This window comes from Saimiri boliviensis, chromosome 12 (assembly GCF_048565385.1).
Source record: "Saimiri boliviensis isolate mSaiBol1 chromosome 12, mSaiBol1.pri, whole genome shotgun sequence".
In the NCBI taxonomy this organism is placed as follows: Eukaryota; Metazoa; Chordata; class Mammalia; order Primates; family Cebidae; genus Saimiri; species Saimiri boliviensis.
Genome location: NC_133460.1, coordinates 98,651,965 through 98,665,610, shown reverse-complemented (window position 1 = coordinate 98,665,610; position 13,646 = coordinate 98,651,965). Strand labels below are relative to the sequence as shown.

The 13,646-nt window shown below is 39.0% G+C and overlaps 1 protein-coding gene across 1 annotated transcript in view; it reads right to left on the bottom strand.

Annotated features, from left to right (window-relative positions):
• TDRD1 (tudor domain containing 1) overlaps window positions 1-11,937 on the bottom strand; it is a 45,784-nt gene extending 33,847 nt beyond the window's left edge. The window contains exons 1-3 of the mRNA XM_074382915.1: window positions 11,613-11,937; window positions 9,097-9,152; window positions 436-580 (exon numbers count right to left, since the gene is read on the bottom strand). Coding sequence (XP_074239016.1) covers window positions 436-580; window positions 9,097-9,152; window positions 11,613-11,937 — 526 coding nt within the window. The remainder of the gene's footprint in view (window positions 1-435; window positions 581-9,096; window positions 9,153-11,612) is intronic.
• Window positions 11,938-13,646: the final 1,709 nt, after the last annotated feature.

Genomic DNA, 13,646 nt, shown 5'->3' with positions numbered 1-13,646 from the left:
TAACAAGAGCGAAACTCCGTCTCCAAAAAAAAAAAAAGAAATTCTGTGACAGGCAAAATTGATTTATAATTAAAAAAAAACAAACAAACAGTGGTTGCTTCTCAGAAGTAGGGACTGGGAAAGGACATGAGAAAACTTCCTGTAGAGACAGAAACATCCTATGTTATGACAAGGATCTAAGTCTGTGACTTAGAGACTTTCAGTGCATTTGAGCTCCGCCTACAAAAACTGTAATCATCCTCATCCACTGAGGAAGCAGAAGGAATGGGAAGGGATGGGTGAAGAGGCACGGCAGGATGCCGACAGCTGCTGAGGCGGAGACAGGTGTGTGGCATATAGACACTGTTCTATACAACTAATGTTTAACATCTGCCATGATGAAAATGTTTTTCAAATATGGAGAAGAATTCAGACACCTAAGAACAATATGCTTACCAAACAGGCCACAGCGATGGCAAGTTGTTGACCGAAGAGGAGGTCCTAAGGAGGTGAAGAGCTCTGGATTATTTATGGACAAGGAATTCTCGACCAACTTGTGTAATTTTTTTGACTTTGCAGGATGTACATTATTTTCAGGCTTCTATTAAGAACAGAGAAGAGCGATGTTAGAATTTGGCAATAACTTTTCATTTAAATACTAGATTTGGAACTACTTTGGAGAAGATCAAGTAGATGTACTTTTCCTTATTCCTGCTATTAAGGTAAACTAAAACCCTGAACTTATATATAAAATAAACATAAGGTGACTCTGGAGACCCAAAGAACAACATGGCCATCAGGTCTCTGGGTTTCCTTTTTGCCTCATATATACCAGATTGGGTCCTGGAGAAGCCAGCAACCCAGAAACAACCCAAAGGCAGAGAATAGAAAAGCTCCAACAAGAAAAGCCGTGCTCTCTAGCTAGGCGTGGTGGCCTGCACCTGCAGCCCCAGCTACTCCAGAGGCTGAGGCGAGAGGAACACTGGAGCCTAGGAGTTCAGGGATATAGAGCGCTCCGATAGTGCCTGTGAATAGCCACTGCACTTCAGCCTGGTCAACACAGTGAGACCCTCACCATTAAAAAAAAAAAAAAAAATTAAAAACCTGCTCTGTCTAGCCAAAGGACCAGAAAAGAGGCAGACCAGCAAGACAGAAAAGTTAACATTAACTGCTCTATTCCAGACAAACACCACAGACACAACTGCGGCCCCAATCTGATCCACGAAAGGAGAGTGTGGGGTCAAGATTTCCATCCTCACAAGGCTACAAAATGAGGTACCTCAACCTGCTCACAAGTATGGTATCAGAGAAGGGCAACAGAATAGGGTGCCAGCACTTCATCCCTGAAGTGGGAAGAGGATGACATCCCTTCCCATGGAGACCACACGGGGAACCTGGGTTTCCACCTGGCAGCAATGAGGTGCCCCAACCCCCACCAATGTGGTGTCAGAAAAGGCCTGGTGGAGAGTCAGGACTTTCCACCACCATTTGATAGTAACTAGTGCCTCCTAATACCCTCTTTTCCTTCAGTCGGCCTACTCTCCACTGGGTGACTAGAGACCCCACTGAGAGCTGTAATGAGGTGCTCACCACTGTCAGCCAGAAAGCAATCAGTTGAGGCGTTCTGTGAAGCTAGAACTTCCATCCTCTCCCGACAGAAAGAAGAGCTCCCCAGTTGAATACAAGAGGCTGAGTCGGGAAACTGGATGGCTACCCCCCTCAACCTGGCAGTAACAACCTAGCAGCCAGAGCAGTGTCAGAGGAAGCCAGCTAAAACTAAAAGTTTAATTAAGACACAGAGGCTGGGTATGGTGGGTCATGCCTGTAATCCCAGCACTTTGGGAGGCTGAGGCAGGCAGATGTCTTGAGTTCATGAGTTTAAGAACAGTCTGGCCAACACAGTGCAACCTTGCTCTACTGAAAATATAAAAATTAGCTGCGTGTGGTGACACGTGCCCGTAATCCCAGGTACTCAGGAGGCTGAGGCACGAGGATTGCTTGAACCCAGGAGGCAGAGGTTGCAGTGAGCTGAGATCACGCCACTCCACTCCAGCTTTGGCAACAGAGCAAGACTCTTTATCAAAAAGAAAAAAAAAAAAGAGTCTCATAATATCCAAGTTATCCCAGTTTCAATAGCATTCAATAGAAAATAACTTACTGCTCCAAAAATCAGGAAGATCACCAATTGCCGGACGAAAAAAAAAAGTCAAGAGGCCAACACCAAGATGACACAGACGTTCATTTATCTATAAAGATTTTAAAGCTGTCATCAATACATCAGCAAGCAATTATGAATATGCTTGAAACAAACGAATAGGGAGTCTCCCTAAAAAAATAAAAGACCAAGAACCAAATGCAAATTTTTAAACTGAAAAGTATAACCAAAATAAAAAACACGATAGCAGGCTCACCAGCATAATGGAGGGAAAAGAGGAAAGAATCAGTGAACTTGAAGACAGAAACACCTGATCTGAACGACAGAGTGAAAATAAATAAATGAACAGTCCCAGGAACCTGTGGGACAATAACAAAAGATTAGTATTCATGTCTTCAGAAAAGGAGAAAGAAGGTAGGGCTGAGAAGTACTCAAAAAATGACTGCTGAGGCCAGACACAGGGGCTCACCCTGTAATCCCAGAACTTTGGGATGCCAAGGTGGGCGGATCATCTGAGGTCAGGAGTTTAAGACCAGGCTGGCCAACAGTGTGAATCCCGCCTCTATTAAAAATACAAAAATTGGCCAGGTACGGTGGCTCATGCCTGTAATCCCAACACTTTGGGAGGCTGAGGTGGGCAGATCACAAGGCCAGGAGATCGAGACCATCCTGTCTGACACAGTAAAACCCCATCTCTACTAAAAATACAAAAATTAGCTGGATGTGGTGGCACAGACCTGTAATCCCAGCTACACAGGAGGCTGAGGCAGGAGAATCACTTGAACCTGGGAGGCGGAGTTTACAGTGAGCCATGATTATGACATTGCACTCCAGCCTGGGTGACAGAGTGAGACTCTGTCTCAGATTAAAAAATAAAAAATAAAAATAAAAATAAATTAGCCAGGCATGATGGCATTCGCCTGTTGTCCAGTTACTCAGGAGACTGAGGCAGGAAATTCACTTGAACCTGAGAGGTGGAGGTTGCAGTGAGCCAAGATCACACCATCACACTCCAGTCTAGGTGACAGAGCGAGCCTCCATCTCAAAAAAAAAATTAGCCAGGTGTGGTGACAGGCATTTGTAGTCCCAACTACTTGGGAGGCTGAGGTAGGAGAATCACTTGAACACAGAGGCAGAGGTTGCAGATCATGCCACTGCACTACAGCCTGGGCAACAAGAACAAACTGTCTAGTTAAAATAAATAAATAAAAAAGACTGCTGAAAACTTCCAAATTTGGCAGGAGATATAAATCTACTAATTCAAGAAGCTGAGTGAGCCCCAGAATCAACTTAGACTAAATACCAAGCACTTTGGGATGTGATACCAAGCACATCTTAAACTTCTGAAAATTAAAAGCTTGAAAGCAGAAAGAGGAATATAATTCCTTACTTGTACGGGGTTGAGAGGGAGTTTAAAAAGACAAGATTTCTCTTTTTCTTTTTTTGAGACAGAGTCTCGCTCTGTCACCAAGCTGGAGTGTAGTGGCGCGATCCCGACTCTGCAACTTCCATTTTCTGGTTTCAAGCAATTCTCCTGCTTCAGCCTCCTGAGTAACTGGGACTACAAGCATGCACCACCACGCCCAGCTAATTTTTTGTGCTTTTTAGTAGAGACGGGGTTTCACCATGTTGGCAAGGATGGTCTCGATCTCTTGACCTCAAGATCCACCTGCCCTCGGCCTAATACAGGCGTGAGTCAGCACGCCTGGCCAAGATTTCTCATTAGAGACCATGGAGGCCAGAAGAAAGTGACAAAACATTTTTTAAGTTCTGAAAGAAACTGTTATCTGAGAAATTTATCCAAGGAAAATATCCTTCTGGAATGAATGGGAAATCAAGACTTTCAGATGAAAGAAAAGTCAGAGAATTTGTTACCAGTAGCTTTATCCTAAAAGAATGGCTTTAGGAAGTTCTCAAAACAGAAAAGAAATGATAAAGGCAGAAATAGAGAAGACAAACACAACAGGCCTGCTGCAGTGGCTCACGTCTGTAATCCCAACACTGTGAGTCTGAGGTGGGAAGACTGTTTGAGCTCAGGAGTTCGAGACCCGATACACAAGACATATTAAGTACTTTCTCCTCTCAAGTGTTCTAAATTATGTTTGAGAGTTCAAGCAAAAATGATAAAACTGTCTAAAGGAGTTCTCAACTCAATCTGTGAAATAGAGTATGTAAGACATAAGTGGGTGAAGGTAAAAGAATCTAAGGGGAGGTAAGGTGTTTACAATATACTCAGATGGGTAAAACGACGACTGTCATAAGTTGTGTAGACATAATGTATGTAGAGCAACCACTGGAAAAAACATACAAAGATACACGCTTGAAAACACTGGATAAAAGTCTAAATAGAATTACAAAAAGTATACGAGTAACCCACAAAAAGGAAAAAGAAAAAACAGAACAGAAAACAAAAATGGCATCAACTCTCAAGTATCAATCACATCAAACGTAAATGGTGTAAATATACCAAGTGAAAGACAAACTATCCTAGTGAATTAAAACAAAAAAAATTACCCAAATACATGGTGCCTATAAGAAACTCATTTTGTGCATAATATAAACAGACAAAGTAAAAACGTGGAAGAGTATGTAAATGTTAAGAAAATATGAGTGGCTGTATTAATATCAGATAAAACAGACCACGGGGGAAGAAAATTACCAGAGAGGAGGACATATAATGACAAAAGAGTCAACCCAATCCAGTAAGCCACAGCAATCCTAAATATCTATGAACCAGAGCTGCAAAATGAGAAGCATAGCTGATTTGAAAATAGACAACCCAGGATTTATAGATATTTCAATACCTTTCTCAACAATCGACATAATGAGATATAAAATCAGCAAGAGTACAGAACTCACCATCAAACAACAAGAGCTATTAGATATTTATTTATACGTCGTCTGACCCAACAACAGACAGACAAGGCACATTCTTCTCAAGTGCCAAGATAATATATACTAAGACCACATCCTGAATCATAAAACAAACCTCAACAAATGTAAAAGAACTGATGTGGCCTAGAGGGTGTTCTCTGACCACAATAGACTCAAACTGGAAATCAGAAGCAGAAAGAACACAAATAATCTTCAAACACCTAGAAACTAAAACATATGTTTCTAAATAAAACAAGAGTTAAAGATGAAGTTTCAAGATAAATAAAAGATACACTGGGGCTGGGCAGGGCAACTCATGCCTGCAATCCCAGCGCATTGGGAAACCAAGGTGGGAGGACCACTTGAGGTCAGGAGTTTAAGATCAGCCTGGCAACACAGCAAGACCCCCATCTCTACCAAAAATTAGCCCGGTGTGGAGGCACACATCTGTAGTCTCAATTACTCCACGAGGGGGGATTGTTTGAGTCTGAGAGTACAAGGATATAGTGAGCTATGACTATGCCACTATACTGCAGCCTGGGTGACAGAGGGAGACCTTGTCTTTAAAAACAAAAAACAAAACAAAACAAAACAAAAAATCCCCACTCCCCTTGAACACATGAAACTCAACTTCCTTCTTTCCTTTTCTTCCTTTTTCCTTTCCTTTTCCCTCCCTCCTTTTCCTTCACTATCTCCCCCTCTTTTTCTTTTTTATTAACTTCTTGAGGAAAAAAAAGAACCCCCCCCACACACACACACAAAGACCCAAATGACCAAAAAAAAAAAAAAAATGTCCAAAAGCAGAAGAGACAATGAAGATAAAAGCAGAAATCAATTAAATTAAAAACAGAGGGAAAATAATAAAACAAACACCTATTTCTTTGGAAAGATCAATAAAACTGACAAATCTGTAGCAAGACAGAAATTACCAATATCAGGAATAAAACAGGGAACATTACTATAGACCCCACCAACATTAATACTTAGAACATTTCTGTACACATAAATTTGACAATGCAGACCAAATGAACAAACTCCTAAACACAAATACAATATGAAGTAGACAATTTGAATAGACCTAAATTATAAATACTAAATAAATTGAATCATAGTTTTAAAACTCCCCCAAAAGAAATTTCTAGGTACAGATGGTTTCATTGGAGAATTCTACCAAATATTTAGAGAATTAATACCAATTCTATACAATCTCTCTTCCAGTAAACATAAGTGGGAACACGTTCCAATTCATTTTATGAAACTAGTATTACTTTGATACTCAAATCACACAAAGACAGTATAAAATAAAATTGCAGACCAAAATCTCTCATGAAAACATATGTAAAAATCCTCATAACAATTTTACTAGATAAAACTCAGCACTATATAAAAATTATTATATACCATGACCAAGTGGAGTTCATTTCAGAAATACAAGGTTGGTTAATCCACCAAATTAACAGGCTAAAGGGAAAGCAGTTACTACCATATCAATGCAGAGAAAGGATCTGACAAAATTCAACACCTATTTATGACTAAAAGGATCAGAAAAGTAAGAATAGAGAAAATTTTATCAGGCTGATAAAGAACAACTACAAAAACCTACTTCTAAACTTTATGGAAGAAGGCTTTCCACGATTAGAAACAAGGCAAGGTATCCACTGTCACTCTGATTCAAACCTAGTGCTGAAAGTTCCTACATAAGTGCAATAAAGCAAGAAAAGAAATCAAAGGCATATACACTGGAAAAGAAAAAACAAAACTGTCCCTATTTGCAGATGAAATGATAGGCTATGTAGAAAACTGCAAGGGATCTTAAAAGGACTTCAGCTACTGGGCCTGGTGGCTCACATCTGTAATCTCAGCACTTTGGGAGGTCAAGGAGGGTGGATCACCTGAGGTCAGGAGTTTGAGACCCGCCTGACCAACAAGGTAAAACTCCGTCTCTACTAAAAATACAAAAATTGGCCATGTGTGGTGGTGCATGCCTGTAGTCACAGCTACTTGGGAGGCTGGGGCAGAACTGCTTGAACCTGGCAGACAGAGGTTGCAGTTAGCCAAGATGTTATTAGCACTACACTCCAGCTTGGGCTGTGAGCAAAAGTCAGTCTCAAAACAAAAGAAAAAAAAAGAATTCAGCAAGGCCACAGACAGAAGATAAACATACAAAAACCAATTATCACTCCATATTAATAATGAACATGGGGACAGAAATACAGCAGTATTTACAATTATTGAAAAAAAATCAAATACTTAAGTGTAAATCTAGCAAAACTTGCTTAGGACCTGTAAGCGGAAAACTACAAAATGAAAGAAATCAGAGAGGTACATAAATGGAGAAACACTATGTTCATGGATTGGAAGATTCAACACAGCAAAGATGTCAATAATTCCCAAATTGATATACAGGTTTAATGTAATTCATATAAAAATTTCAGCAATATTTTTTGTAGAGATGAGATTATTCTAAATTGTATATTGGAAGGCAAAGGAATTAGAATAGTTTAAAAAAATTTGAAAAAGAAACAAAAATGAAGTGAAAGCAATCACTCTTCACAGTTTCAAAATTTATTACACAGCTCCAGTAATCAGGACTGTGTGGTGCCCGAGAGACAGACACATAGATCTAAAGAAAATAAACCACTTAGACTAGTGACACAAATATGTCCAACTGAATTTTGGCATAAGTGTAAAAGCAATTCAGTAGAGAGAATTTTCAACAGATGGCACTGGGGCAACTGAGCATCCATAGGCAAAAATAAATCTCAAGTTTCTTAACCCAAAATTAACTGAAAATGGATCAACACTCAAACGTAAAAAGTAAAACTATAAAACTTTTTTGGGGAAAATGAACATTTTCAGGATCTAGAGTATCAAAGAGTTTTAGACTTGACACAAAAGGCACCAAAACCAAAAACACCATTAAGGAAAAACTGACTTTTTGAAGATGAAAAGACAAGCTACAGATTAGGAGAAAATATTTGCAAACCACATACTTTACAGAGCACTAATATCTGAACTATACAAAGAACTTTCAAAACTCAACAGCAAAAAACAAATTAGAAAACAGACAAAAGTCATGAAAACATTGCACCAAAGATGATGTACAGATGGCAAACAAGCACATGAAAAGATGTTTAATATCATCAGTCATTAGGGAAATGCAAGTTAAACCACAATGACATAGTACTACACATCTATGATGAAAACGGGTAGAATAAAAATCCCGACAACACCAAATGCTGATGAGGATGTGGAGAAACTGAAGCACTCAGGCATCCTTGGTGAGAATGTAAAATGGTACGGTCAGTCTGTTTTATAAGAAACTACCAAATATTTTCCAAAGTATGGGACTTCTCTTCAAACCAGAAACTACTCTGGACATTTATCCTGGAGCATTAAAAACATGTTCACATAAAACTCTGTACATACGAATTTTAGTTTTAATAGCCAAAAACTGAAAACAACCCAGGTGTCCTTCAACAGGTAAATGGTTAAACAAGTTATTCATACCATGGAATACTACTCAGCAATAAAAAGGGATCAAACTACTGATGCAAACAACAACCTAGATCAATTTCTGGATAATTATGTGAAATGACAAAAGCCCATCCCAAAAGGTTACATACTGTTTATATGTAGCCTTTAATATTCTTCAAGTGACGAAATTGTGGAAATATGAATATCAGTGGCTGCTATGGATTAGAGGAGGGCAGGGGCAGAAGGAAAAGTGGATTGGCTACATCAGAACACAAGCAAAAAGGTATGTAAGGGACACTTGCTGCAATGGAAATGTTATATACCTTGATGGTGTCAATATCAATAACCCAGTTGTGATACTATACTAGAGTTCTGCAGCGTGTTACCATGGGGGAAATAGGGGAAAGACTACACAGGAGGTCCATTATTTTTCACAACTGCATGTGAATCTACAATGACCTAAGAAAGTTTCTTTTATAAAAATATACATTAAAGAAAAATATTTTATCTTGAATGACAGCTACAAATTGAACACTTCTTTATTAAATACATACCAAAACACGTTTAGAACTTTTTACCTAAATGAGAACACACACAATAAAATAACTTACAGTATTCACTCCCTTTGGTGAATTATTTTCAACACTTGGTGATGACTCTGAGTTTCCTAGGGAGAAAAGACACAATCTCAAATAAAAGCCAAATAATGCTTTTTATTGCTAATAATGAAAAATAGTATAATTAGATGATATTCAAGTAACAGGACTATGCCATAATGACCTTATAGCTACACCAGAACATAAGCGACATCCTACTTTTCCCAACAGAAAATAAGGACTTAGCTGGGCACAGTGGCTCACGCCTGTAATCCCAACACTTTGGGAGGCCAAGGCATGTCGATCACTTGAGGTAAGAAGTTCAAGACTAGCCTGGCCAACATGGTGAGACGCCATCTCTAGTAAAAATACAAAAATTAGCTGGGCATGGTGGTGCACGCTTGTAATTCCAGCTACTCAGGAGGCTGAGGTAGGAAAATCACTTGAACATGGGAAGTGGAGGCTGCAGTAAGCTATCGTCACTGCACTCCAGCCCAGGCAACAAAGACTGTTTTGAAAAAAAATTAAAATATGAATAAAATAAGAACTTGTCTGAAATTTTCTTGACTAGTGCTCCTCTCATGGTGAACTTTTCTCCATTCACTAAGGCAGTAATTCTCAGATTTCCTGGATTCAGAACCCCTCTGCACTCTTAAAAATTGAGGACCCTACAGCACTTCTGTTTACATGGCTTATTTCAATCAGTATTTACTGTATTAGAAATTAAAACTAAATTTAAACTATCCATTTAAAATTAAATGCATTACATCCTGACAATTTTTAAAAACTATATTTTTCAAAACAAAATATAGAAAAATTACATATTTTTGCATATCATTAATGATTGGCTTCACAGAAGACAGCTATATTCACACACAGCTTTTGCCTTCACTCAGTGAAATGCTGCTTCTGGTTCAAGTATCTGAAAAAAGTCTGGCCTCCTAGAATTAAGTATTTGCAAGGAAGAGGAATTCTTAATGTCCTTCTCTGTTAATTGTGGATATTTGCCTTTAATAGTACACCAAAACAAGTGGTATAGGGTTAGAAGTAATGTGAACTCTAAAACTACATCAAGGAACTTTTTATACTGTTAAATTAGAATTCACTGATTTATCCTGCACTTTGAATGGATTTTTGCCCATGCATGACAGCAATACCACCTGGAAAAGACAGGTTCCCTGAGTTATGCAGTGTTGCCAAATGTCAACCCGTTTCATTATGAAACAGCAAAAATTCTTGTGTTAGAGCCTGGTGTGGTGGCTCATTCCCGTAATCCCAGGGTTTTGGGAGGCTGAGGCATGAGGATCGTTTCCACCCAGGGGTTTGAGGCAGCAGTGAGCTATGATTGTGCCATTGCACTTAGCTTAGGTCACAGATACAGTCTTCAAAAATATAAAAATATTAATATTCATGTGTTATCACCGTGCATCTCACCAGAAAAGTCTTGGGAAGTTTTTAAGCTCAAAGTGGCAAACACAACTTTCCTAAAATCCTAATTTGCTTAGAAGTGTGAATTTTGTCTTTGACAAAATAATATCAGCGGTTTTCCTTGAAATAAAAGGCTCACTTTGTTAATATTTGAGAAAATGCTTGCCAGGTTAAGTCTGAATAACCAGTTGTCATCTTTTCAAGTAAAAAGTATGCTCCAAGAAAAAGTTTCTCTTCAGCTCATAACTCAACTGCACCCATGCTTTTCCTACTTCAGAAGGCAGAAGTTAGGAATAATTCACATTTCATTACATAAAATACTAAAAATACTGTACACAATGGTCAAGTTTTAACAGAATACCTTTAACTGCCCCATCAAGGGCATTTTTAACTGAAATTGGCATTTTTAGTTTTCCTTTTAACTGCAAGTGCATGACAATGAAAAACTCAATGAACCCTAGCCCAGGTTGGCCCTCCTGCCTTAAGTTGAGCTAATAATTTGCTTTTGCACCATCAGTGTAAAGCTGGCATAGCAGAAAAGGCAAATTATGTAAGGAAAACAGTTTTGACCTCCTGGGGAAGCCCAGAGGCCCAAGGGCATATTCTGAGAATTGTATCACCATGTTAAAACATCACATCTCATATACTTTCAGAGGCTAAATTCTATGAGGTCCTAGCCTCCTTAGAAAGCAAGTTTTTAGAACTGGGACTAAAGGAATGATAAGATAAATCACATGAAACCAGTTAAAATCTTAGCTATATCTTTGTGATATATACATGAAGTTTGTACACTATTTTAAAGATACAACCAGTCTTTAGAACACCCATAAAAAAGCCAGTGTTTCCTTTCCACATTCCTAGTACAGTTCTCTGTGGGGAAAAAAAGCTCATTCTTTCCCCAGGATTTTTTTCTGAGATTAATGAAGCCAAAGGGTCCTTACTTGGTATCTGGTTCCTTCTAAATTAATAATTAAATGCAAATACTGTAAGGTAGTTATGTGCCTGTTCTGTTAATAGCCCACTGGGTGTGGTTATATTTACTTCTGGTAAGTCACAGAAACCATGATAATCAAGAAGTAGGAAGCCTGTGGTTTTTCACTCACCTGCTGGCAATTTTTTCCTGTCTCCTTGGGATGCAACCACTTCTCCATTGATGCTGCCAGAGTTTGAAGAAGCTGAATTGTCTTCCTGACTAGCCAAATATTGTTTGGTTTGCTCGCACAGCAAAAAATTGTTCTTTTTATTTGCATTCTCTGAACTTTTCAGCCTGAAATTAGGATGGTTAGGAAGCGCTCCAGGACTTCTTAAAGACTCATGTGGTGGAAGCTTGTTTCCATTTTTCTCAAAATTAAATGGCTCTGTCATCTTGCAAGGAGGTGATTCTGAATTATTTCTTGACATCATATTAAATGGCGATTTGACACTCATAGAGGTCTAAGGAGAGAAATGTATTTAAAAGACAACTTTTAATTTCAAAATTCCAGAAGAACTGCAGGCTCAGAGGAATTCTCCCAAGTATTTATGTAACAGATAACGCCTATAAAACGATTCCAAAACAGATAACCATGACATCAAAACTTGGCCTATAAGGTACAAGCAAAATACCAATTCTCTGTAAGTTTAACGAAATCAACAACAGACCAACTCACGAGAAATCAAAAAAGTAAAGCTCTTGGGAGGCCGAGGCGGGTGGATCACGAGGTCAAGAGATCGAGACCATCCTGGTCAACATGGTGAAACCCCGTCGCTACTAAAACAAAATACTAAAAATTAGCTGGGCATGGTGGCGCGTGCCTGTAATCTCAGCTACTCAGGAGGCTGAGGCAGGAGAATTGCCTGAACCCAGGAGGCGGAGGTTGCGGTGAGCCGAGATCGCGCCATTGCACTCCAGCCTGGGCAACAAGAGCGAAACTCCGTCTCAAAAAAAAAAAAAAAAAAAAAAAAAAGTAAAGCTCAGCATTCAACACCATTCCTTTTAAAAGCTAGTGAAGCAACACTATTAGAAAAGGTCTTTCATGTTTTCAAAGAAACATTCCTAACCTAAAGCTTACATACACCTAATGGCAAAATGCAACAGAAGAGGTGTGTTTAAATCGGTCATCACCTACCTTTCTACCCTCTTCCTACTTTATGCTACATCCAGTCCTTGAATATGCTAAACCCACTACCCAGAATGCCCTCACACTCACTGCCTGACTAACCTGCTCAGCCTTCACAATCCATTTCAGCTGACCCGTCTTCCCTCCGGTTTTGCCAAGGCCTCTGCTTTAATCATCTCCAGCTGACCTTCCACAAAGCGTAATTCATACCTACTGCTTTTAAGGACCTATCTATGCATCTTTCTCTGAAAGTAAGTTGGAAATGTCGAAAGCTTTCCAAGTTTAACTTGTCACAAAATGTCTCTGAGAAACCTCTCTCCGGAAAGGATACTGGCATGTTTTTCCACTACTCTTAAAGAATGCTAAGTGCCCTGCCCAGGGGAAGTAATTCAAAGGGACAAACACTTCTTCTTTTGAAGGAGTGACTGATAGCTTTGTCTGCTCCCAAAACAGCTCAGAGGCGGAGGAAAAATGTCACAGCTGAAACTAGCTTAAGTAGTATCTAAATGTTAGCATGATCTTAAACAGAAAAAAAATAAATAGCAGTTGATGTCCTAATCTCATTTCTTATTCTAAAGTAGGCCTAACCTAATCCCATGAGAATACAGACAAGATAATGAAATAAAAACAAAAATATATAGGCACACTCAAAGGTAGGGAACTCTTATTGGACCAGACCCTGAGAAGATCCCTAACAGAATGACCGCAGGTGAGCAGCGATGGGGGCAATTCTGCAGCTGCTGGGGGAAGTACAACTCTATGGATGAGCATGCCTAAATTGAAGGGACAGACTGAGGACTGCAATATTTTATGCACTGAGAGCAATGTTGTTCAATTACAAAAGAAAAATAAACTCCAGGGGAATCAGGTGGTGGTGGAGAGAAGAATAAAATCTAGACTCTGTACAAGAAATACAAAGAATGTGCACTAAAATGTCATAGAGTAACTGCCAAACAGAAATAGAAGACATTTAAACCACTGAAGAAAATCTTAATCCAACAGAAAAAAAATTCAAGTACAGAAAACATCAAATAAAAT